The sequence below is a fragment of the Narcine bancroftii genome, chromosome 10 (assembly GCF_036971445.1).
Source record: "Narcine bancroftii isolate sNarBan1 chromosome 10, sNarBan1.hap1, whole genome shotgun sequence".
Classification (NCBI taxonomy): Eukaryota; Metazoa; Chordata; class Chondrichthyes; order Torpediniformes; family Narcinidae; genus Narcine; species Narcine bancroftii.
The window spans coordinates 94907405-94934838 of NC_091478.1; the positions used below are offsets into that span (position 1 = coordinate 94907405).

Below are 27434 nucleotides of genomic sequence, written 5' to 3' on the forward strand. Positions count from 1 at the left end.
GACAGGATCTGCTGCAAGTCAGACTCTGGTGCATTCTGCAAGATATAAATGGATTGCTTTCTCTTTCTCCTGAAATACATTTGCAGCACATGGTTATTTTTAACCCTCAAGGATAGGGAGCTGAAATGTTTCAAAGAATTAATTCTGCACACAACCATACCATCCACACTGTCTGCGATTTAACATGCATATTAAGCATGCTCATCAGGTGTGAAAACTTTCTGCTGCAGTTATCCTCCCAGAGATATTCCCAAAGGCTTGTATTTCTGGAACCTATCACTTAACATAAGAAATTGGAGCAGGAGTAGTCCATCTGACCCATCGAGCCTGCTTCTCCATTCAATGTGATCATGGCTGATACGATGATGTACTCAATCCATCTACCTTCCTTAATTCCCTTGCTATGTAGAAATCTTGCAATTTTATCTTAAATATATTTACTGAGGTCACCTCCACTGCTTCAAGGGGCAGCAAATTTCAGATTCACCACCCTCTGAGAAAAGCAGTTCCTCCTCGTCTCTGTCCTAAATTTACTACCCTGAATCTTGAGGCTATATCCCCTAGTCAAGTCTCTCCCGACCAATGGAAACAACTTACCTACCTCAATCTCATCTATGCCTTTCATCATTTTATGCTTCTATAAGATTCCTTCTCATACTTCTAAATTCCAGTTGGTACCGTCTCAGGCAACTCAATCTCTCCTCATTGGCCAACACCTTCATCCCTGGAATCAAGCTGGTGAACATTTTCCGCACCACTGCCAAAGCCAGTACATCCTTCCTCAAGTAAGGAGACCAGAACTGTATGCAGTACTCCAGATGCGGCCTCACCAGTACTAGGTACTTTTGCAGCATTACCTCCCTGATCTCAAATTCAATCCCTCTAACTGTACCTGCAAACCAACCTTTTGTGATTCATGCACAAGCTTCAGCATGCTGCAATCACCATTTATATATTATGATCTTCTATTCTTCCTTCCAAAGTGGATAACCTCACATTATCCATATGCCAGACCCTTGCCCACTCACTTAACCCATCTACATCTCTCTGTCGACTTTCTGCCTCCTTTGCACAATTTGCTTTCCATTCAGGACACCCAGTAAACCTCCATTAAACCAGCACACTCAGGATTTTGATGGGGTCAAACTAGCAGATATTCTGGATGATGAAATGATGGAATGTTCCCACACATTTCATTCAAGTTTTCTTTAAATGATATACAGTATAATTCTGCAGAGAGTGGAAGGGGAGCTCAAGAAATGGGAGCCCAGAGAGGGGAAGGTGAGTGTGTGAAACATTGGCGAGTGAACTGATGTCAAGCCATTGAGATTTTGGAATCATTGGATGGTAAATTTTCAGACTTTTACTCAATGTCCTAAAATGGATTCATGGGAATTTGAAGCCAAACACAATCGACTGGAGGAACAAGATATGTCAAGTAGCTTTAGAAGAAGTATTCTTTTGCCGAGTTTGTATTTAACCTCATTGTTATCTGCCCGCAAACTCAAGTATTTGGGCAATGCAGCAGCCAAGTGTCATTTACTAATTTCACCACATCCACGGAAGCGAAAACAGTACGTCTGTGTTATTATTGAAACTAACAAATTCATCCCCTTCTTCCAGCTAAAAGCAGATTTTTTTTTTGCTTTAGCAGCACTGGATTGAGAACAATTCAGGCATCATCTAATACCGGCAGTATCACCTGACATTGCTTCCAGATATTAAAGCACACTTTACTTAACCTTGTCATTTCATTAAATCAAACTGGCAATTTTTGCAGCAAGAACAATCTCTCACTCTGCCTGGGTTATTCAACTTGCAATAAATCATTCATCAATCTTGCGCCTGTTTGTGATGTTTCCCCCAGGAACACAGACTTTCTGTGACAAAGATGAACTATTCTGATATTTTATACAGCAGCCTCAACTCAAAACAACTTAATTAGAGAGACGGCAGGAAGCTTGAGAAGAGCAAGTGCTGATCACATCAAGATAAAACTTCCAACTTTCAGATATGATGATTAGAGGGTGTGATAACTATGTTTGGGCAGCTCGCAGGGTTTCTAACCCGAAGACAACAGTCAGTGAACACCCCGGGATTCCTGCAAATACAAACAGCACAGAGACATCAGATGGAGAGGTGCAGAACCTCAAAGCTCCAGGCACCGCACCTAAGAAGATCTACAGATCAACTGGAGTTCCAAATTAGTCCAGATTTCATAGTTCTGTTATAGTCAAGTATCAAGGAGAGTCAATTAGAGAGCTGTTAGGGGAGATAACAGAAGCAGATCCCCGTACAGAGGGGACACAAATCCAAATTCCCTACCACTAAACAGCCACAGTCAGCTCAGAAACAAACCCTTCAGCCCAACTGATCCAAGATGGCACTCTGAGCTAGTCCCATTTGTCTGAAGTTGGTCCACATCCCTCTCAACTTTCTTTATCCATTTAGATGCCCCAAAGGTCTTTTAAACTATTTCCCCATTTTCATCACTTGTTCTGGCACCTTGTTCCACTGACCCACTCCCTGTGTGAAAAAGTTGCCCATTGGATCCCTTTTAAACTTTTCCCCTCTCAACTATAAAACACTGCAGTACAGTACAGGCCTTACAGCCCTCGATGTTGTGCAAACCCATATATTCCTTAAAAAAAAGTACTAAACCCACCCTACCCTGTAACCCTCTATTTTTCTTTTATCCATGTGCCTTTCTAAGAGTCTCTTAAATGCCCCTAATGTTTCAGCCTCCTTCACCATTCCAGACACCCACAACTCTTAATGTTTTTAAGAACATTGAACACTCCCTTTTCCTTAATTTCCTAAGCCCTCTAGCTTTACCCTGGGAAAAAGCCAGAGCACTCACCTTGCCCCTGATATCTCCCCTAAATTTCCCTCCCTTCACTTTGTACATATGTCCTCTGGTGTTTGCTGTTCCTATTCTAGGAAACAGGTGCTGGCTGTCCATACCTCTCAATCTTGTAGATTGCAACTTCTCATCCTTTTTCACACTCCAAAGAGAAAAGTCCCAGCTCTGCTAACCTTGCCATACAAGACTTGTTTTCCAATCCAGGCAACAGCCTGGTAAATCTCCTCTGCACCCTCTCCATAGCTTCCACATCCTTCCTATAATGAGGTGTCCAGAACTGATCACAATACTCGAAGTGTGGTCTTACCAGAGATCTGAAGAGTTTTGCAACATGACCTCTCTACTCCTGAACTCAATCCCTCTATTCATAAATCCCAGCAACCCATACGTCTTCTTAACTATCCTATCAACCTGGTTGGCAACCTTGAAGGATGTATGGATTTGAACCACAAGGTCATCCACACTTTTAAGTAACTGACCATTAACCCTTTACACAGCCTTCTGGTACATCCTTCCAAAATGCATCACTTCACACTCACCCAGATTGAACTCCATCTGGCACTTTTCTGCCCAACTTTGCAACCTGTCTCTTGTAATCTTCAACATCCTACAGCTCCATCTACAACTTCTCCAACCTTTGTGTCATCCGCAAACTTATTCACCAATCCTTCTGCCTCATTAACAGATCATTTATAAAAATCACAAAGAGCAGGGAGAGGTCCCAGAACAGATCTTTGCTGCACTCCATTAGTCACTGACCTCCAGGCAGGATACTTTCCTTCCACTACTACTCTCTGCTTTCTACCTGCAAGCCCATTTTTTTTATCCACACAGCAAAGATTCCACAGATTCCATTTCTCATGACTTTGTGGATGAGTCTCTCGTGGGGAACCTTGTAAAATGCCTTGCCAAAATCCAGGTAGACTACATCTACTGCCCTGCCCTCATCAATTTCTTTTGTTACTTCCTCAAAAACTCAGTTAGGCTCATGAGGCATGTCCTTCCCTCCACAAGGCCAAGATGACTATCCTTGAGTAGACTGGATGTCTCCAAATGCTCATAGAACCTATCCTTAAGAATCCTCTCTAATAGTTTGCACATCACTGACACAAGACTCACTGGTCCATAATTCCCAGGATTTTCCTATTACCTTTTTTAAACATTTGCCCTTCTCCAATCCTCCAGCAGCTCCCCTGCTACTGCTCAGCTATCTTTTCTCTCACTTCCCACAACAACCTGGGGTATATCACATCTGGCTGCAGGGACTTAGCAGTCTTGATGTTTTTAAGATTCAACACTTCCTTTTCCTCAATTTCCTATGCCCCCTAGCTTTACCCTGGGAAAAAGACACTCACCTTGCCTAGGCACCTCAGATTCAAACTCGGAAAGGTCACCACTCAGCCTCCTTCGCTGTAGGGAGAAAAATCCCAGCCTATCCTTATAATCCAGACCCTAGAGTTCCAAGTACATCCTCATGAATCTTCACAGCAGAGAGCTAACCAAAACTTACAGAACACACATTTCAGCCCTACATTGCATATTTGGAAGCAATGTCAAGATTCTACAAGACAGGGGAAACATCCTCCATCAAGTCCTGTAAGCCCCACCCTCCTGCTCAAAGCCTTCACATACAGCAGGACAGTGGTCCTTCTGTACTGAACTAAAACAGCAATCCCATCTGACACAAGGAGAGTGCCACTAAGCCAGTACCCATCTCCGCACATCCAACCACCCACAAAGACACAAGACTGCAGATGCTCTACTCAAATCGGATTAGCCCAGATCATCCTGGTCAGCATGGTCTAGTTGGCCCAAAGGGCCTTTTCAACACTCTATGATTATGACCCATGTAGGGTCTCCACACGAGCCATCAATTCCCCTAAAGTGATGCTGCTCAACCTGCTGAGTTCCTACAACAGATTGTGCTTCATTCGCAGTTCCAGCACTTGCAGTATTTCCAGTGTCTCCACTGTGGTGACGGCAAGGTGTGACCATTTTGAAGAAGCTCTCCTCCATTCCTCACCCACTTTAACCAGTCAATGGTACATTAGGATGCAAGACAAAGACGTAACAAGCACTTACTGGCTGATCCCATCAAATGAGGCTTCACGAGTGGTGTGCCCACTGTCAGTGTTGAGACCACGCTGAAATTATAACCACAGCTCATTACATCACATTTCCTCAGCAATGACCACATGATTATAGACACGGATTGTTGGCTGGGGGGGGGGGGGAAAGAGAATTGGAGCACGAGGATCATGGCCAAGGGGCTCATGAAGGAGTGGGCAAGGCTGGGAGGCGCTCGGGTGGTGCAGGCTACTGCTGCATGGGTATGATACGCACCAAGGTGAGCAGGACATCTGGATTCAGGCTCTTCAGCACCTCTGCCATCTGTGAACAGAACATTTCCCTGTTAATCCCATGCTAAGCACCACTCTAGGTAAAAATGGAATAAAGACCATTCCCTGCAGTTCCCAGACTTTCATTCCCTGCCAGGACAAAGCAGTCTGACAGCCATAGCTATTCACCTGCTAGACATTCCTTCCCACCACCAGGGGAGTGTTGTAGAACTGAAACTTGGGGTACTGGTACAAAGTTCCATGAAAGTGTTAACACAGGTGGTGAAGGAAACATTTGGCTTGCTTGTCTTCATAGGGTGGGACATTGAATACAGGAGCTGAGATGTTATGATCAGACTATTCAGGAGGTTGGTGAGACCAGACTTGGGAATATTGTGCACAATTCTGGTCACTCAAGCTGGAAAAGGTAAAGAAAATTCTCACGGGGGTGTTACCAGGATTGGGGGTGGGGGTGGCCGGTTATAATTAGGGACTAGATAGGCTGGGACGTCCCCTTGGAGTGTTGGAGTTTGAAAGGAGACCAAACAATGTTTTATTAAATCATGGGAGGCACAGATATGGTAAACGGTCCTAGTCCTTCCCCCATCCCCAGAGTAGGGGAATATAAAACAAGAGACAATAGATTACACAGAGAAGGTGGTGGGTATATGGATGGAGTGCCAGGCCAAGTGGTTAAAAAGACATTTATCCGTCTTGTTTGCATACTGTTTGGCTTTGTGATCGATTGCAACAGTTTTGGAAAGGTATTCAATCTATTTTTAACAGTTTATATAATATCCATCTTGTATTAGATCCCGATATATTTTTATTAGGGAACATGCAATCATTAATTGATTTAGGTTTAGAGGATTATCAGATTTCATTTATCTATTTAGCTTTAGTCGTGGCTAAGAAATGTATAGCACTTACTTGGAAAGATAGAAATATACTAACTTTAGAGAAGTGGTATTTGGAAATGAAATTTTGTTTGACTATGGAAAGGATATCTTTTTCATTTCAGGATAAGATGTCTTTTTATAAGTTAAAGTGGACTCCGTTTGCTAATTATATGCATTTAAGTTTGATTTAAATATATGTTTGTGTGATATTTTAGTATTGACAATTTTTTTGTTGTTAGAATTTTTTTTAGGTTAAGTTTTATCTCTTTTTTTGTAAGTGGGTATTTTTTTCCATATATATTAATTTTATTAACTTCACTCTTTATTTTGGGGGGGAGGAAGGACTAATTTTAATTTAGACTATTAATATTGTGTTACAATTAACGGGGGGGGGGTGTTATTTTGTATAGTTTTCTGATGTAAAATTGTAATCATACCATTTTTATTTTTTCTTTAAATGTAATTCTCTATTGTATTCATGTTATAAAATTTTAAATAAAGTCTTCAAAAAAAAAAGACATTTGAACAGGTTCGTGGATAGGAAATGTTTGGGCCAAATGCAGGCAAATGGGACTGGCTTGGTCAGCATGGATGCTAGGCCAAAAGGCCTGCTTCAGTCTCTCAACAACGTGGGTTCTTAAACTGCACCTCTAAACTTTCAATCTCTGCCTCAGAAATACAATCACCATTTCCTTTGTTATCACTAGATCTGTTCCAGAACTCCCTCTCAAACAAACCCATGGCAGCACCTTCACCAGCAATTGGACATGGACTTGCCAGAAATGTTCACACCCTATGAAAAGACTGCAGCAAAGGATCCAGGTGGTCTCCAGGCTAAGCCTGACCTACAAGTCAGTCAGATCTGGCATGGAGGTACTGGAAGGTCATCGGCCTACAAAGTTACCAGTTTTCCCTCTACACTTCCCTGATCTGTTGGACAATTCAGTTTTTATTTCATATTTCTGGCATTGTTGGTGTGTTGCTTCTCTGTGAGTCAAGTATCTTGGGTTCTGAAATCTTAATCTTCTTGCTTCACAAAAATCGACGAGTCACAGACTTTATCTCAGTGTCATAAGGAAATGGATTCAAGCACCCCTCCCCCTACAGAAACTGAGCAGTGCACCACCTTCCCCAACTGAAAGACTGAACAAAGCACTTGCCTTCTCTCTTTCCTTCTCTTATCTCTTTCTCTCTTTGGCTTGGCTTCGCGGATGAATGATTTATGGAGGGGGTAAATGTCCACGTCAGCTGCAGGCTCGTTTGTGGCTGACAAGTCCGATGCATGGTTGCAGGGGAAAATTGGTGGGTTGGGGTTGGGTGTTGGGTTTTTCCTCCTTTGCCTTTTGTCAGTGAGGCGGGCTCTGCGGTCTTCTTCAAAGGAGGTTGCTGCCCGCCGGACTGTGAGGCACCAAGATGCACGGTTGGAGGCGAGATCAGCCCACTGGCAGTGGTCAATGGGGCAGGCACCAAGAGATTTCTTTAGGCAGTCCTTGTACCTCTTCTTTGGTGCACCTCTGTCACGGTGGCCAGTGGAGAGCTCGCCATAGAACAGGATCTTGGGAAGGCGATGGTCCTCCATTCTGGAGACGTGACCCACCCAGCGCAGCTGGATCTTCAGCAGCGTGGACTCAGAGGCAGAGGAAATAGTCAAGTACTTTTTCAGAAAAAGAAAGGAATGCTCCCTGCCACTGGGGATGTATTTTATTCCGAACAGTTTGCTATACTTTCATGTTGCTATTTATTAGGCATGGCTCTGCCTCGTTTCTACACGTCAAGAGCCAGTCATTGACAGTAAAGGGCTTTGGGACGTTGTGATGACTACAGAAATGCAGGTCTTTTTTGCTAAATAAATATGCTCAATGTCGCAACAGTAGTCAAGTGGATGGAGGGAGGAGTCAGGGTTTTACTGAATGGACACAAAACCTGTGGCCCAACTTGTCCAGACAGATGTAGCTCAAACATGTCAGTCCCTTCTGCCTGCATTCCCTTCACCCAAACAGGATCCCTGCACTACCTGGGGAGAAACAAAAGAAATGCTGCCTATCATGCAGTCAAAAATGTGGACAAATAGGAAAGGTGGAAGGGGTGGGATCTCTGATAGGAAATTTTGGATCTATTAACAACCGCACCGTTTGCTCCTTCACTCAGCCTCCCATGCACTTGGTACATCGATGGTGAAGCATTCTCGCTCTAATAAAAGGCTGATTTTTTTTTCCCTTGACTGACAGAGGGCAGAATATAGTCATTTGTCTGTGGCAGATCAGAAACCTCATAACTCAGCTACCCAGGATTGAGAAATTTAATTAGACTTGCTCAACACGTCATTCCACTGAGCATTGGGAAGGTAATTGGGGAACCAGCTTCAAATGCTCACTGTCGAAAATGAGAGTCAAATTAATAGATTTTAATGGCACAAACCCAGTCAAACAGCATTTTAAACTTAGCTCCCTTACAGCAGTCAGCATCTTTCTTCTCACTGATGCACCAGCCTATTATCCAAGAACATTATAGCATAGTACAGGCCCTTCAGCTCACAATAATCTAACCCTTCCCTCCCTCTCACCCATAAACCTCCTTTTATCTTACATCCATGTGTCTATCTAAGAGTATATTAAATGAGCCTCCACCACCACCCTAGGCAAAGCAATCCAGGCACCCACTGCTTTTTTTTTTTTAAAAACTATTCTGTCTCCCCTAAAATTTCTTCCACTCACCTTAAACAGATATCCTCTGATATTTGCTACCATCGCCCTGGGAAAAGGTGCTGGCTGTCCACTCCATCTGTGCCCTTCATAATCTTATGTATTTCTATTGAGTCACCACTCTTCCTTCATCACTTCAAAGAAAAAAAGCCCCTGGTCACTCAAACTTGATATGTTCTCCATTCCAGTCAACATCTCCTTCATCCTCTCCAAAGTATCTAAATCCTTCCTGTAATGAGGCAACCAAAACTGAATGCAGTTCTCCAATATGATTTGATAATTTAGATATGTACATGTATTGGAGGGGTATGGAGGTGAATGGGACTAGACAAAATAATAGTTTGGTACAAACCAGATGGGTTATAGAACCTGTTTGTGCTGTAGTGTTCTATGGTTCTAAATATTTATGGAGCAGCTCTTGAATTCAATCCCATAATGAAAATCCCTGAGTCTCTTGCTCACGTGGCTCATCAATGACGTCCCTTCCCTTTATTTCAGAACCGCTTGCTACGTCTCCAACTTTTCACAGCTCATCCACCACTTCAATCAACTCTGCCAAATCTTCTTGTGATTCATTTTCATCTTCTCCTGCCATCCTTGAACCAGCAGCTTCCCAGATTAACCAACCTTTCCCTTAACTAGTTTTCCAGTCCTTCTAGATCTCTGTTGCACCTCTCCAATGTTTACACATATTTCCACTTGTCAAGTGGCCTAATCACAAGTTGGCCTACTGAACAGCAAAATCTCAGCAGGTCAAGCAGAGATGGTCAAAGTTTCAGATCAGAACCCAGCACAAGATCAGATCTGGAAGAGTATCTCTGCTCAAATATACATTAGCAAATACAGGAAACAATCAGTCATCACTTTTTAACCACCTAATCAATGTCTCTCGCTGCCTTTATGGATCTGTGGACAGACACCAAGGGTTCTCAGTTCCTCCATACTACTGAATCCTCTCATTTGATCCCTTGCCTCATTCAATGCCATGAATGTATTCACATCATCCTAGCTGGGGAGACCATTGACTTTGCCAGCAGAGAGAGCCCTCACCTCACCAAGCGTGCACACCATTCTGCATCAATCCCCTTCCAGCAACATCTCCACAAAATTCAAACCCGGTGCCCTGTGGTTTACAGCTGTAACCTACTCGATGATATGGCCAAAGTGCCTTTGGATTTTAATATGGGTGCTTTACACCCAAAGGCAACAGACAATTTTCCAATGGAAAACAGATGGCAACGAGCAAAACCAATACAAGACAAAAGGCTGCATATTTACATACATGTGCATGTAAATAAATGGTTCAAAACATCTGCTGATTCCCCTACCTTGATTAAAAGACAATTTACCTTACCTATGCATATGATTTTATAAACTTAATAACATCCCCTGAGCCAAATCATTGTCTTTTTCAATGATGGCAGAGAAATCAGTAGACTTTCTATCAGCAGATTTCGGAACCAGTTCAAAAAGGGTTCAGTCTGCAGTGTTTTTAACCATTTGTAGGGGAAGGAACTGAGATAGACAATATGTATGTGTTGACAAACAGCGAGCTGCAGAACAACCACTAACCCTGGGCTGTGTAGTCTGGTTTTATATGGAGACTCCCCAGACACATACCTGGGATGCAGAATCACACACACTCCACTGTCAGTTATGTAGAAACCTGAAAAGTTTCACCTGATTTTGGAACACGGCAAGTAAGACTTGCTTCTTCTTGGGATAGGAAGTGAAAACTCTAACATATTGCGAGCTTCAGAGTACAAAACCCCACATCAGAGAAACAAGACTGAAGAAAGATTGCTAAAGTTTTTGGAAGCTACCACATAAAAGCAGGAAGAATTTATAGAGGTATATAAAATCATGTGGGGCATAGGTAAGATCATCTAAGAGGGGAAAAATTTAAAAGGGATTCAAGGGGGCACCTTCTTCAGACAAGCATACATAGAGTGAATTGACAGAAGTGGTAGAAATGGGAACAATTTTAACGTTGGGACAAGTAGATAGATAGGATGTATTTACAGGGAGATAGCTAAAAGCTGCAAATGGGAATGGTTAGGTCAGCATGAACAAGTTGGGCCGAAGAGCCTCTTTCTGTGCTAAGACTCCAAAATATCCTGAACAGCAAATTCAGTGAGCTCAGGTAGCACGCAGGAAGGAAAATTTAGAAGGAATCTTGCTCAGTAACTCCTAGTCTCCTTTCTGGGCAGAAGCATGCAATTAATCTCAAAGAACTAGCCATTCAGGGCAGAGGATGGAATGTCTACCCTGATGATGCATCTTTGGAATTCTTCATGTCTAGACAACCTCCAGACTGGATACAGACCATGTTAAAGGAAATCTATGACAGGGTGTTGATTCAGGAATATGCTACTGAGATCAAGATCTGCCATGATCCCACTGAATGGCTGTATGATGTTGATCTGCGGCCTGTCCACTGGTCCCACATCAGCACACAGACCTCCAGCTCTCTCTCTCTCTCTGAAGGGCCAGAGGACCCTCCAATGTCCAGGTAGGTTATTTGGCTCAGGTCCAAAACGTTGGTTACCCTTTACCTCTTGTGGATGTTATTTGACCAGCTGTGTTAAGACTCCAAAATATCCACTTTTAGTTATTGCACTTGACCCCAGCATCTGTAGATTTTCTTGTTTAATTTTATTTAACCCTCGGCCAAGGCACCAAGGTAGAATTATTACAGAGCAGTTAGAGCATGGAAGTAAGCCATTCAGCCCATCAGCTTGGTACTTTCTCAATGGGAGAGCAGTTCTGCTGCCTACCCTCTTTCCTCACTGTAGCATGCATTCTTTCCTTTCCAGCATCTCTGCTGCATCCTGTTGAACATAATTAAATCTGCCTCCAGCACAAAATCAGGCAATTCCAGCTGCCACTATTCACTGTTAGATAAAAGTTTCACATCCCTATTTGGTATTTGCAATCACTTTCATTTTACATTTCCTCATTCCTGGACCCCTGTGCCAGCAGGAATGGTTCATTTCAGTCTGCACCCTGCACTGTTTTAAATCCCTCCTGCTCCATGGGCAATCCCACCTCTGCCAGTCTGATCACAGGATTAAAGGCCTCATCCCTGGAATTGATGGATGTCTTCTGCCAAAGTTGGTTTTTCCCCAAATGAAGCTGTTTATCTTCAGCTAAAGAGCTGTTTCTGAGACCTTGTTAACTGTAGCAAGCACAAGAACCTTACAGGCTAGGTCAAGACCAGAAGGTGCCATGGAAACTAGACTCACCATCAATGCAAGAATAAATAACCTAGTAAGGACAGTACTGATTAACCAGCCAAGATGACATATTCCACCCCCCCCCCCCCCCTCACCCCACCCTCTTCACTGATTCCACCTGCCCTATACATTCCCAGCATTTGTCAGATCTCCAGCAGTCAATCTTTGGCCAGCAGGCCAAGTTGACAACCTCCAGACTGGATACAGACCAGAGAGTCAGATGGAAGGGATGTGGTCACCTCCAACACAACAGGAGCTCTGCAACCATGCCACCTTTTCCAGGAAGTCAATGGGCTGAGCAACATTAGGAAGCAGTTACTGCGGGAGGGAGGGGAGGAGGGAGAGAAAACGACACTGTATATATTCAAGAAGGAAAATGTATGTATCTTGATCAATATGGTTTATAGAGTGAAAAATTTAAAAAAAGGAAGCAGTTACTGCTTATTCTCCACCAGCTCCTACCCCCCCCACCCATCCACCCTGTCTCAGACTGCATCAATGTACCCAACCCGGTTACACAGACTATACATTACACCGCAAAAGTTAAATAAATGGGACCCAACAGTATCTGATAGATGTTTTCGATGTAAAAAAGAAAGGGGAACAACAATTCATGCAATCTGGACATGTGAGAGAGTAGAAAAATTTTGGGATGATCTCAATCAGATATTAAATAAAATAACAGAAAACAATATACCAAAGAATCCAGAGATCTTTCTCCTAAGTAACATAAAAAATAAAGAATTTGGAATTGACTTGGAGGATGCACAAAAAAGATTTGTTAAGATAGCCCTAGCTGTAGCAAAAAAATGTATTATGTCAACCTGGAAATTGGAAGATAATTTGAAAATACAACAATGGTATATAGAAATGAATAAATGTATTCCATTAGAAAAAATAACATATAGTTTAAGAAATAATATTGAAATATTCGAACAAGTATGGGAGCCTTACATTAAATACAATAGCGAAAACCTACCGGGAACAAACATTACCTAAGTTGATGGAAGGAGAAGAGAAGAAAAAAATGGACTCAGTAGAATTTCTGGTGTATTTTTGTTGAATGACAACATTGTCTAACTGAATTAATGCAACCTAGATTGTATAACTAAAATGGATGAGAGGGGGGAGGGATGGGGGGGTGGCTTGGGAGGAGGGAGGGGGGAGGGAGAAAAAGTCACTGTAAATGTGTGGAAAAGAAAAAGTGTATATCATGGCTATTGTGATTTATGGTGTGAAAAATAAAAAATTAAAAAAAAAAAAAAAAAAAAAACCATTCAAAATCGTACAGGGATTGTCGGTGAATTGGGGTATATGGCTGGCACTGGCTTGTGAGCAGGACAGGCCTATTACCATGCTGTATGTCTAAATTTAAAGTTAAAATTAAAATGCTCAAGACTGAAAAAAAAAAAAAAAAAAAAAAAAAAAATGTACCCAACCCACCCTCCAGAAGCTGCAGTTTTATAACACTGTTGCTCATTTACCCATCGCCATGTTCACTAACCCACACCGATTCCTGGTCCAAACTAAAAACTAGTGTGTGTATACCCTTTCAGATCTTCTCCTTCAACCAATGACATATCTAACCCAGCCTGCCACTCTTCTTCAGACTTTGCACAGCTCAGCCCCGTTATCTCCCAGATCGGAATGTTGGCACGTGACCAGAGAGGCAGACTTACATTAGAAGTGAAGTGAACTTCATCCACAGCATACTTTGTTTTGAAGTGATCACGGGAGTGAATACTGCGGGGAGAGGAAATCAGGACAGTGTTGAAAGTGAAGCATCCCACTGGTTCTTCTAACTGTTTAGCTATTATGATCCCTCCCCCCAGGACTGTGCCTCTCGTGGTTGCCAGGAGACTGGGAGGCTGCCTTTGCCCAGAGTGTTCCTTTCCCTTTCTGCTTGTGACTTTGGCACAGGTCTCCACAGCCCCAGGTCCTGCACTATGGAGTACAAGCAGTCATGGCAAAGTCAGCCCATTCCAAACACAGCTGCTGTTTAAGCATTTCCAAAATTTTCCATTGAACGTTTTTATTCAAATACATTATTTGAAAAAGGTAATCAATGAATATCCTTAAAAAATACCTTGTATGGAATTTAAATTGATCAAGACTTAACACTTTACAGGTTTCTTCTGCCACTTTATCCTGAGCAAGACTTTGTACATCATTAATGAGACTTTCAGGGTAGTCACCAGAAGAATGGCACTGGTTGGTTGGCTGGATAATCCAGGCAGGAGATGAGAAGAAATTCTTAATCAACATGAGACAATAAAGCTCTATGACTGAGCCTGACAGGGCAGAGAAACAGTTTCAATGGTGATTTTCAAAACAGAACAGGATAATCCAAGCAAAGAGAGGCGAGGACTCTTGGCAAAATGGAGCTCGTCCAGAGAGCAAGCATCAGAAAAACTGGCCAATGGCCTTTCACTGCTCGCCCACCAATGGGCACTGAGAGTGTTGCCTATGGCTGCAGTGACAATAAATGGTGCTGGGAGACAGGACATTAGGTCCTAGTGCTACATCTGCCCCTGAAGACATTAAGAATATAAATGACCCCTCAGGTCAACAGCAGGAGAAATTCAGGTGTTAATCCCTTTATTTTAACATCTGCCCATTTATTCCACTATGCGGCAGAGCCCATTTTAACAACACTAGTTCGCACTGCAACTAATTGTATTCAAAGAGGGGGCAGGTGTAGCTTTAACTGCGACGCAGATAAACATTTTCTAGCCTGGTCCTGCACCAAACTACTGAATGGGTTTCTTCATTTAAAGATTTGGGAAGTTGCTTTAATAAAGAGCAATAGGAAATTATCACAAAGAGACAATGATTGAGAAACAACAGCTGAATAGCTGCTAAAAGTAGATTTTCCTTCATTTTGGCTCGTGTCTTTGGCTTCTTACTGGGAAGCAGATTCCTCCAGCACCTCATCCTTGCGACTGTTCTGGAGAGTGTCAGCAATCTGTTCATCTGCTCAGGCATGGCTTGCAGTCTTGACGCAATAATCACAAGCCAGCCACTTCAAACCAGGCAATTCTGACTCATTTCTTCTGGGGAACTGGAGAACAGTCCAGCCCAAAAGCATCCAACCCCAGGAGGCACAAGGCGAGACAGGCCTGTATCAGAGAACCATGGGGAGTGGGGGGAAGGTTTCAATACATTCACCCACCCATGGTGTCATACCTCAGAAATGAGAGGCCATCAGCATCAAGGAGCTAGTTGGAATGGTCTGACCAGCAAGTCACAAATACACCACCCTGCTGCTTGTAACCAGCACATTTCTGCATGAAAGCCAGTACAGTATGGATTCTTGTTTTCGATGTGATCAGACAGCCAATACTTTTTTTTGCATACTGTTTGGCTTTGTGATCGATTGCAACAGTTTTGGAAAGGTATTCAATCTATTTTTAACAGTTTATATAATATCCATCTTGTATTAGATCCTCATATATTTTTATTAGGGAACATGCAATCATTATTTGATTTAGGTTTAGAGGATTATCAGATTTCCTTTATCTATTTAGCTTTAGTCGTGGCTAAGAAATGTATAGCACTTACTTGGAAAGATAGAAATATATTAACTTTAGATAAGTGGTATTTGGAGATGAAATTTTGTTTGACTATGGAAAGGATATCTTTTTCAATTCAGGATAAGATGTCTTTTTATAAGTTAAAGTGGACTCCGTTTGCTAATTATATGCATTTAAGTGTGATTTAAATATATGTTTAAGCGTGATATTTTAGTATTGATAAAAAAATTTTTTGTTGTTAGAATTTTGTTTTAGGTTAAGTTTTATTTCTTTTTTTGTAAGTGGGTATTTTTTTTCCCATATATAATATTGTTAATTTTATTAACTCTTCACCCTTATTTTGGGGGGGGGGGGGAGGGCTGGACTAATTTTAAGTTAGATTACTGATATTGTGTTACAATTAATGGGGGGGGTTATTTTTTGTAGTTTTCTGATGTAATATTGTAATCATACCATTTTAATTTTTTTTTCTTTAAATGTAATTCTCTATTGTATTCATGTTATAAAATTTTAAATAAAGTCTTCAAAAAAAAAAAAGCCAGTGACAGTTGAAATCTGACTGCAAGGTGAAACTAAAGGAGCCGAGAGGAGAGTGTAGGAGTGCAGGAAAGCAACACTGGCTTGTAATTCACTGGTCAATTGCAACTCTCCTGTAAAAAAAAAATCTGCTAAAGACAGCTGGCCACTGCTAAATCAACAAAGGGCCTCACAGATACAGAAAGAAATCTTTCACTGCCCCTTTCTGGTCTTGCATCATTTCCCTCATCTGGCTCCTCTGGTCGGAACATCTAATTCTCTGGTTTCTTTTTTTAATTCAGTCCACATTCTAGAGAACAGCAGAGGGTGGATGGGAGCCCTGCAGAGTTGCACAAATGTCCCAATTAATGTACTATAAAATCATGCTAACTCCTAAATGTCATCTTTGGGCCCTGCAGAGAAAATGTCCTTGCTAGTATATTGCTAACACCATGTCAAATGAAAACAGTGGGCTGCACTGGAACCATGTGAACTACCCATGAGTTTAAGGGCCAGCTTGGAACAAGAAATCAGGAGCTGTCACAGAGGGAGAGCAGTTTCAATTAGGTCTGTTAAAGCAGTGAAACATCACAAGAACCAGCCCAGCTGTTTCTAGAGATACAGTGTAGATGACCAGAGGTGGAGGAGATCAGAGGAGAGAGGTGGAAGGATTTGAACACAAGGAGGAAATTTCTCAAACTTTCTAGAATGAGTGCCTGCACAAGTCAGGGATAGGATAAGGAGAGGTAGAGAGTGGCTTACATTCCCATCCAGACTGCATAGCTCTCCGGGAGTTTTGGCACAAACAGCAAGGACTTGCCAGTAGCAACATTCACAGCGCCGTAGCAATCAGGCTCCGTCACACCAAACGTCCAGTGGAAGTAAGATTCCTACAACAAGGAAGACACATAATTCAAAACATTAGTGGAGGAAAGTAACAGGACAACTCAGTGGCAAGCATGGAAGATTTCATTCATACAAGTGAACATTTCTCATAATGAACTTTAAATTAACCCAGCTATTCATCAGCTATCCAGGTGAAGTGTGATATTCACATGTAAAAGTACCCCTCATCACTTGTTCTTTCAATGATATCCCTCTTCTGCCCAACAATCTTAATGAATCAAGAGACCTTGGAGTTCAAATCTATAGATCCCTGAAAGTGGCATCACAGGTCGAGAGGGTCAAATAGGCACACATCACACTTGCCTTCATAGGTCAGAATACAAGCATTGGGACGTTGTTATAACTTCACGAAACACTCTTGGAATATAGGTATACCCTGCTTTATAAATACTCTCTTTACACAAATTCACTTTACGAAGAAACCTCTGTTCGCTTTTATGAAGGGATGTTCGTTTTTACTGAAAACAGCGAGCCCTTACAGAGGCTGTGCACGCACCCCGAGCAGCTCTTCCTCTCTCTCCTACATCCCAGTCTCCTGCACCTCCCACCACCCCAACCTCTGAAGTCTCAGCCTAACTACACTGTATGTACATTATTTCAACTTTAAAGGTTGTGAATTTATCATATAATTCCAGCTTATAATAAATGTTAGTGCTATTTTAGGTTTTGTATGTTAATTGGCATGTTATTTTTTTGGGTCTGGGAGCACTCAAAAAAATTCCCATAGAAATCAGTGGAATCGCTTCTTCACTTTACAGCATTTTGGCTTATGAAAGGTTAATATTCAGTTGAAACAAAATAATCAAATTCTGAAGAAATAGGATTTTGCAAGTACAGCCTCAGCCTGCTTAATGTTTAAGAAAAATAATTTAAATTAGACTCAACTACATTCAAACCGGAAATTGACACCATTCTATTTCCGATCAGCTTCTGGTTTGTAATTATGAGGTTCTGTGATTTCCAAGAGCTCCCCAAAAGCTAAAAGTTTGGGAAGTCTTGACGTAGAGATACACCAAAATTCTTACTTGCCATGGCCAAACAGTTATGCTAGCAACACCAGCTACAATGTTATATATTCAATTTTCACAATATGCCAGGAAAAGAGATAATAATTCCCAGGGCAGGAATAGCAAACACCAGAGGACATGTATGCAAAGCGAAGGGAGGGAAGTTTAGGGGTAAGTTTTTTTTTAAAAAGCACAGAGTTTTGTGGGTGCCTGGAATGCCTTGCCAGGAATGGTGGTGGAGGCTGAAACATTAGGGGCATTTAAGAGACTCTTAGACAGGCACATGGATGAAAGTAAAATAGAGGGTTAAAAGGTAGCAAGGGTTTAGTATTTTTTTTAAAAAGGAATATGTGGGTCTACACAACATTGAGGGTCAAAGGACCTGTATCGTGCTGTAGTGTTCTAAGTTCTATAAAAGGATAGATAAATATTCATAATTGTAATTTGTGTAAAGAAATAAAAGTGACATTTCAATTATGCAGGCAGAGCTTTTGGTGGTGCCAGAGTAGTTCACAGCTGTGGTTAGGGTAGCATCATGAGGCTCAAGATTAAAAACTCAGATTTATTGTCAGAGTACATGCGTGACATCACATACAGCCCTAAGATGAAAACTGAAGGCTTCTGTCCCTTCTGACTAAAGGTAGCAGTGAGAAGAGGTTGTTACCAGGGTGATGGGGGTCCTTGAAGGCTGCCTTCTTGATGCAGCACCTCATGTAGATTGATGCTAAACAAGAAAATCTGCAGATTGCAGTTTACACAAAATTGCTGGAGAAACTCAGCAGGCCAAGAGTTTCTACAGCATTTTGGTGTAAATCTCATCTCAATATCATCAGTGGATGGGAGGTCAGTGTCCATGGTGAACTTGGCTAGGTCTGGCACTTTCAAAAGCCTTCCGCATTCCTGGGCACTCGAGTTCCAAACTAGACAGTGACGTAACCAGTTTTGGAAGACATTGGAAGTCTGCTTGTTTTCCCTGCAATGCAGGACCTGAGGGTTTACAAAATTAAAAGACACTGATTGAGTAGATGGTTAAAAATCTCTTGAGAGAGTATCAAAAACAAGGGGGCTTCAGTTTAAGGTAAAGGAAGAAGTTTTAAGAGGCTTTGAGAGTCATTAATTTCTAAAACAAAGTGGTTGAGATCAGAAGAGAGCTGTCAAGAGAGGTGGTGCAATCAGATACAAACATTATTATGTTTAAAATGGAGTCAGAAATTTGAACAAGGCAGAGAACAGGGTCCTTATGCAGAGAAATGGGATTAGAATTAGTTGGCAAAGACATGATGGCCTAGTTCTGAGCTGGACCTTTCAGCTCATTACAATTGCACTATTCTTTGAAAAGGTGCCCCAGTTCACCCCTCTCCATTGTTTCACAAAGCAAAGAGATTCTTATTTGTGAGGATTAGAAAGATCTCGAGGTCCAGGGCCATAGATCTCTCAAGGGTGCCAACGTTGATAGGTTAAGAAAGCTGATGGTATGCTGGTCTTCATTAGTCAGGGGATTGAGTTCAAGAACGGAGAGGTGATGGTGAAGCTCTATAAAATTCTGCTTAGTCCACGTTTGGAGCATTGCATTCAGCTCTGGTCGCCTCATTACAGGAAGGAGGTAGAGTTTATTTTCCGCTCTAGATTCCAGCATCAGTGGTTTCTGCCTCTTCTGTCATAGATCCAAGTTTATTAAGTCTGGGATTCAGAGCAAAATAAAGAGGTTTCACAAACAAGCTGAGTGAGTGGGTGAGAATACACTGGATGCTAATTGATGTGAAAAATGTAAACTACCTTGGTGCAGGAAACAGAAAAGCCGTGTTGAGGTTGGGTGATGGTGGAGTTGAAAGGTCTCAGCACTGGAAGCCAGGTGCTCCTAATTAGGAAGGTAAGTGCACATCAGGCTTTGTGGCAAGAGGATTAGGAAAATGATATTAGTGCTTGGTGAGACACCATTTGGGAGTATTGTTCCCCTCACCCCAGAATATACTCATCATGGGGGAGGGGGGAGTGTGGCAAAGGTTTATTGCAAGAGGTAAGATCAAGTAGATTTGGTCTGCACTTTCCTTAATTAAGACTGGGAAGAGATTGAATAGAAACTTGAAGAACTCTGACAAGGCTTGACAGAGAAGAAAGAATATTCCCCAGCTGTGGTGTTGAGAACCAGAAAGGAGAGAATGTCTCACAATATAGGACTGGCTATTCAGGACAGAAATGAAGAGAGGGTAATAAATTCTCTATCCAAGAGGCTGTGGGCTTTCAGAGACAGAATACATTCAAAAAAAGGGATTGGTAAACTTTTACATATAATTGATCAAAGGGTATTAAATAGAGGGATATGTAATAGAGGCGCAAGCAAACAGACCTTGTGGACCAGAAGGCTTGTTCCTATGTTGCTCTATGTTTCTAAGTGCTGCAAGTACAGGAAGATGCTGAGATGACAGAGTAGCCACCTCCTGACTAAGTGGTGGAGCAGGCACCAGGGATTGAATGGCTTAATCCTGCTCCTGCTTCCTGTGTCATACTTAACATAATTAGTAAAAAAACAATCTGGACAAAGAATATGCATGGAGGGTTACATCAATTGGAACAGTGAGGGATACTAATTCCATTGCAGCTTTACAAGGGTAAATGTCCACCTACATGAAGATGACTTACCCGCAAGATAATAGGGAACCAGAGGTGTGTGAATCTTCCAAAAGGGCCAAGCACCTCCCTTCCACGCTGGGACTAGGTTCTCCAAATCCATGGAAGCCCATCCTACTCCCTGTATCATCCTGTTGAGGGGACGAGGTATTGGTTGTCTCATCCTGTTTGCAGTGCTGAGCATATCTTTGGAGATGGTCAGAGACCTGCTGGACTGGCACCCCAGTGAAGGTCATCAGGTGGACTGGCACCCAGTGAAATCCATTTCCCTCAGATGGAGCACATGCCTAGAGGCTTGAACCAATTCAGGTTGACTTATCTGAATCAGTTGAGCGAAGTGGCCCAATTGCATGTTCCATGCATTTGCAACTTCCTACTTTTAATCCAATTAATGGAGAGCTGCATTAACCCCACTCCTTAACTCACCTGACGGAAGACGATATCAGTATCAGTGCAGTACCTCTGCACCTGGTCTCCTCCCTGCAGTACCACAACCGATTTCTTCGGCACTGCCGCATTCTTGCGCAGTTTTTCACACAGCCGCTGCCTGTTCAAGGCAAACAGTGCCATGGGAACCCGGAGGGTCTCATTTCCCAGTGAAAAGGAGGTTCTGAAAGAGGAAATGCATTCCTAGCATTGTGTCAAGACCCAGCAATAAACAGATTTTCATACAGCTTTCTAGCACACATGTGGTTGCACAGCAGCACTCTCAGTCTGGAATCCAGGGATAAGGATTTGAACCCCAGTCAGAGATGGAAAACCACAAGCGAAGCTCGACTGCATTACTACATTGGAAACACCATCCTTCAAACCAGTCATTAAACCAGTAAACTTAATAGGCACGGTTTGATGTTAGCTTAGGCAATTGTCGCCAATATGCAACCTAATAATCAAAGAAAATGTGATCAAGCATCAGTTTTGTGAGAATTTGCTGCACTCAAACATTTTGGTCTTTTTTTAAAAAAAAAATCATTTTAACAGAGACTGCACTCACTTTGGAAATCGTGAAATTCTTTCTCTTCTGCAATCCTGCCCGGATCCTCCAGGTTCAACCATCACAGCTTAACAAGAAAAGTTGGGTGTAGATTTCCAGACAAGCAGAGCACGAATGAAAAGGAAAAGCAGCAGAAGGAGGAGAATAGCAAGTGAGAGATCACAAAACTTTCATCCAGAGGAGAATTTGTTCAATGTCTAAGCAGGCCTAGATGAGAATTTGCAGTGGGATGATGTTTGCTGGAATTCAGAAGAATGAGGGGAAAGGGTAGAATCTAAGAGAAATGTATAGAATTCTGAAAGATAAATAAGACAAAGGCAGGAATGTTGTTTCCTCTGGGATGTGTTATTAGAACCAAGGGATGTGGCCTCAAGATTTCGGGCAGTAGATTTAAGACAGAGATGAGGAACAGTTTCCTTCAAAAAGTTATAAATTTATGGAATTGTCAGCTCAAGAAAGCAGTAGAGGCTAATTAAATATACTTTAGGTATAATTAGATTTTTGCATAATAAAATTATGGGGAAAAGAAGCAGAGACCACAGCCCCATTAGCCATGACCTTGTTGAATGGCAGAGCAGGTTCGACAGGCCAGAATGTCAACTCCTTCTCCTAGTTCTTCTGTTCTTGGTTTGTGGAGTTGGAGTACCGAGCCACAAGACTACAGATTCTTGAATTTGGAGCAGGTACAAACTATGGAACTGTAGCAGATTCACAAAGATCTATCGAGGGAGGGTTACGACCCAAAGTGTCAACCAACTTTTTCCCTCCACTGACACCACTCAGCCTGTTGAGTTCCTTAAGAGGTTTGCTCCGGATTCCAGCATCTGCAGACTTCTGTCTCCAGCAAGGCAAGATGAGTTACAAAACAAAAGCAAGAGAATAGGAGACTGAGTAAGCTCTGCCCATCGGTCAGACTGTACTCTGAAACTTCTCTCCTCTTGACCATGGGCACAGGATACGATATGGAGACCAAGCCACACTACAACTCTCTTGTACCAGCAGAAATGAAATAATGACCTTCAAATGACCACTGAAAGCACAATATATTCAATCACTGAGGAAAAATACATTCTTACCAGCAGATTATTGGACAACTGAACAGCTATCAGTCAACAGCACAGAGGAAGAATGGGATAACGGTGTTGTCAGAAGTTAGCATTTATTGCCTATCCCTAGGTTTTGAGACAGCAGTAACCACTTTCTTGTGATTCCAGAGTCTTTAAGAAGGTATTTCCACAGCACTGATAGGGAGAGAGCCCCAAGACATTAGTAACATTTAAAAAGTGCAATTCCATGTTGGAATGGGTGCAAGTTGGAGAAGGTGAAGGGCTGGAATTCCAGGGAAAATGCTGACAGCACCAGGAGGAGGTCACTTCACACGGAGTCAAATTTAAGTTTATTGTCACGTATCAAAATGCAGTGATAGAGGTAGTTTTGCAATCAGACCAGTAGATATTACATACTTAGTGCAATTTGTAAGGCAGTTCAAAAGTACAAGGTGCAGAGAGAGAGAGAGATCAGTTGATATTGAGAGAAGGCAAGGCAATTTTACTATTTTGGGGTTCATTCACGATTCTGATTCTGATAACAGCAAAACAATTAAATTCAGAACAATGGGTCAACTCTTATTGCGGACAGTCATGGGCTGTACTTGTGCCGTGGATGTTGCATGCGGGTTAATCAGTCCACATCTACACTTTCTCTAGGTCTGTGGTGTGCCAACATGAACTGCTTCCTTATTGGAGTGGCAGTAAAAGCCAATTAATATTTTGCCATCATCAGCTTCAAATAAACCATCAGGAAATTACTCAGCATTGACAAAGAATTGGATGAAGAACTTCAGTTAGTGTTGACAGAACAGGAACAGGCTTCTCAGCTATGATATCTGTAACTAACTGCAGGTAATTCACATCCCTCCATTTCCTGTCTGTACAAGTACATCCAAAACATTGCCATTATATCCGCTTCCATAACCTCTCCTGGCAGCAACCCATCACTCTGTGTACAAAATATTTTGCCTCGCAAATCTTCTTTAAATTTTCTCCTTCTCACCTTAAATCAAACTCTAACTGAACTCTTTATAACAGTTCTGCATTTTACTTGCTGTACTATGTATGGATTGACTAGCTGGACCAGTCACAATATAAGCTTTCTCATTGCAAATCTCTACACGTGACAATAATCTTAAACTTGAAGACTGCCCTCTAGGATATAATATTTTCAACCTGGGGAAAAGTAATCTTCTCTATCAATCCATCTCTATTTTATAAACTACTATCAGGTCATCCCTCAGCCTCCAATGCTTTAGAAAAAAATCTGGAATTTAAATGTAACCAACTTAGAGCTCATTACCTCTCTCCCAGGCAACATCCTGATTTACCTCTTCTGCACCCTCTCCAAAACCTCATCTGTCCTGTAATAGGGCAACTGGAATTGCACACATTACTCCAAATGTGGCCTGATCGAAGTTTTACATAGCTACAACATGACTTGCCAACTTTTATACTCAGTGCCCTGACATAGGAAGGCAAGCATGCTGCCACCTTCTTTACAACCTTACCTTGCATGGCACTTTCATCCCAAGTTCCCTCTGCACATCAGTGCTCTGAAGGGCCCTGCCATTTACTGTATACTTTCCTCTCACATTTGACCTTCCAAAGTGCAGCACCCAACACTTGTCCAGATTAAAACGTTCATCATTTCTCAACCCAACTTTGCAAAATGCTGTTTCCTTCAATAACTTCTTCACTATTTTCAACTCCACTAGTTGTTGAAGGAGAAACTGGGAGCTAATAATGCGCAAGATCTTTCTGTGTGGACTAAAAAAACTGTTTATCCGACATAGGCCCGGTCCCAACCATTTTGGATAATCTGAGTTGTATTGTAATTGAAGTAAAAACAACGCTGGAGAAACTCAGCAGGTTAAACGGTGTACATTATATAGCAAAGATAAAGATACATAACCAACATTCACAGCTTGAGCCCTTCAAGGTACGGAAAAATGTAGGCAGGTATCCAAGCTCATAGCTTGAAGGACTCAAGCTCAAAATGTTGGTTATGTATCTTTATCTATGTTACATAAAGTACACAGTTTAACCAGGCAGAGTAATGAGATGGCTTTCACACAGCCTCTGTACCTATGCCAGCAAAATACAATTAAAATCAGTGCCCTGATTTTAAGATTACTGACGAGTTTGGACTATCAACTGGTGCAATAAACATTGATACGAGATCACCGAGTCAGATGTTGGACTCGCAACCAGAAATGGTGCCTCTTATCAGATGTTATCTCACTCCATAAACCCAGGTAATGCTATGATCATTATACAATTCTCGTGTAGAAAAGGTGCACCAAAGAGCAGAAGGACAAAGGAATCTTAATTTATTGCACTGTATAGCCCATTAGAACAGGAACAGCCCCTTCAACCCATGATGTTTGCTCCGAACATGATGCCCAAATCAAACTGAACCTCTCCGGTCTTTCCCTGATTCATATCCATCCTCTACCTATAGATGCCTATCTAGAAGCCTCTTCATTGCTTCTGTTGTATCTGCTTCCACCACTACGCCTGGCAGCCCGTTCCAGACACCCATACTCGATGTGCAAAATATTTCATCCACACATCTCTTAAACTTACACCCTCATGTTAAATACATGATTTCTCGTACGTGACATTTTTACCCTGGCCTGCCTGTTCCATCGATGCCTCTCTTTATTTTGTAAACTTCCCTCAGCCTCCAAATGCTCTATTTGGCTTAGTCTCGCGACCTTCCAAGTCACTGCTTTTCTATTATATAGAGGAGATATCATTAACTACATCAGCCTTGTTAGTAATATAAACTTTCCTTCTGTCTGTATCAGAATGACCATTCCTGTCTGATATTCTTTGGGCAGTGTTCATTTGTACAATCTGACCTGCTGCCCATGTTCCACAGCCCTAGCAACGTAAAGAATCTCAGCCAAGAACCGTATCTCAGACATAATCTCGCCCTGTCAACAATCGTCTTTGTTTTCCCCACCCATTGCATGAAAGTCAGTCTTCCTCATGATGACCACCTCATCCAGGGGATGAATCCTGCGAACCTGCACTGCCCGGATATCAAAGAAGCTAAAGAAAAGCACACAAGCCACAGATGGAACAGGCTGTCAGAGGGGATGTTCGATGCAGGTAGTATTGCAGCATTTAAAAAAATTGTCAGATACACAGATAGGATAGTTTCAGAGGGAGTTATGGACCAACAGGCAGGTGGGACTAGTGTTAGTGGGACATTTTGGTCAGCGTAGTCAAGTTGGGCCAAAGGGCTGGTTTCCACACTGATTAAGTCTATGACTCCACTTGCCTCATCAGTTCTTACGTGAACAATCTCTGGTGTGGCTCCTGAGCAATTGCTTTTGAAAAATCAGTTCTCCCCTCAACTTTTTTTGGAGGGGGGGGGTGGGGGAGGAGCAAAATATTTATCAAATATTATTTCCCTTTCATAAATCATGTTGACACTGCCTAAATCAAAAAGATTCAAAATTCAATTTACTGTCAGGTAATAAATACAATGCAATATTACACAGAATTTGTTCTCGTCTGCCATAAAGCACAGATTTGCCATCAACAGAGATGGCCTGAAGCAACTCTTACAGTCAGCAGTCAGAGAAAGAGAAACAAAAGAGAGATTCCACTCCCCCCCCCCCACCCCCCCCCCAGTCACTGAACATTGACCAGCTCCCCTTCTCCAGACCTTGAAGCTCACCACATAATACTTTTCATACAAGATGGGAGACAGGGCAAAGGTTTACTATAGCATCTGGGTGCATCACCTTCAAGGCAGCTCACATTGTTGAGTAGTGAAGCATTTCCCAGGTTATCGAAAGAGGCAAGTGAGGAGATTGCTAGTGTCTTGACAAAGATCTTTGTATGCTCACTAGCAACAGATAAGGTCACAAAGCAACAGGGAGTAGCCAATGTTGTACCTTTCTTCAAGAAGGGAAAAAGGGATAATCCATTGGCCAGTGAGCCTCAGTTTCCAGCAGTGGAAGAGTCTTGGACCAGAGGGCACATTCAGAATAAAAGGATGACCCTTCAGAACAAAGATGAAGAGAAATTTCTTCAGCAAGAGGGTGGTGAACCTATGAAATACGTTGCCACAGACAGCTGTGGAGACCAAGTCACTAAGTAGATTTACAACAGAGGTTGATAGTAATAGGCTATATTGCAAAGAGTTAGATTAACAGAGCAGGTTTACATAGATGGGCACAAAAGTGGCTGTACAGTGCTCTCTGGTCAACTTGTCATCCTCCTTAGTCCTAAATATATCCCAATACAGAATCCTTAATATATCCTGAAGCCAGCAACACTGGTTACTAACCTTCATACAAACAAATTTGGGTGCGACCTCATGTGTGTAAAAGATGATTGCTTGATCTTAGAGATCTACTTCAATGAGGCCCTTGCACCATTTTAATCACTATTTTCTCTGTTAATACTACATTTTGAACTTTTGTTTATTCTGCACTACCTGGAGTTTCAACCTGAAACATCAACCATTATTTCTCTCCACAATGCAGCTCAACTTTCTGAGTCCCTCCTGTTCACTATGTTTGCTGTTGTAATTTAACCCCACTGCGTTTCAATACACAATACAATAAATAAACAAACATTCATTTCTAGTCAGTGACAGAGGGTGAACCCCAATCCAAAATTGCACAACATCCTGTCACACCAGACTCCATTCAGTTCTGTGAAATACCCATCTATCAGTCATGGTGAGTTTATAGTAATGACCATAACAGACCCAAGCATGTAAAGAACCAGACTGGCC

The 27434-nt window shown here is 42.0% G+C and overlaps 1 protein-coding gene across 4 annotated transcripts in view; it reads right to left on the reverse strand.

Moving 5' to 3' along the window:
- Positions 1-27434, reverse strand: part of pepd (peptidase D) — a 101490-nt gene that overhangs the window by 40070 nt on the left and 33986 nt on the right. For 2 of the 4 annotated variants that reach the window (XM_069901984.1, XM_069901983.1), the window contains exons 2-6: positions 21056-21239; positions 16851-16978; positions 13719-13782; positions 5207-5254; positions 4946-5007 (exon numbers count right to left, since the gene is read on the reverse strand). In XM_069901984.1, the coding sequence (XP_069758085.1) occupies positions 4946-5007; positions 5207-5254; positions 13719-13782; positions 16851-16978; positions 21056-21239 (486 nt within the window). Of the gene's footprint in view, positions 1-4945; positions 5008-5206; positions 5255-13718; positions 13783-16850; positions 16979-21055; positions 21240-21623; positions 21707-27434 lie in introns of those variants that run through there. The other 2 variants (XM_069901982.1, XM_069901985.1) reach the window with 2 other exon arrangements.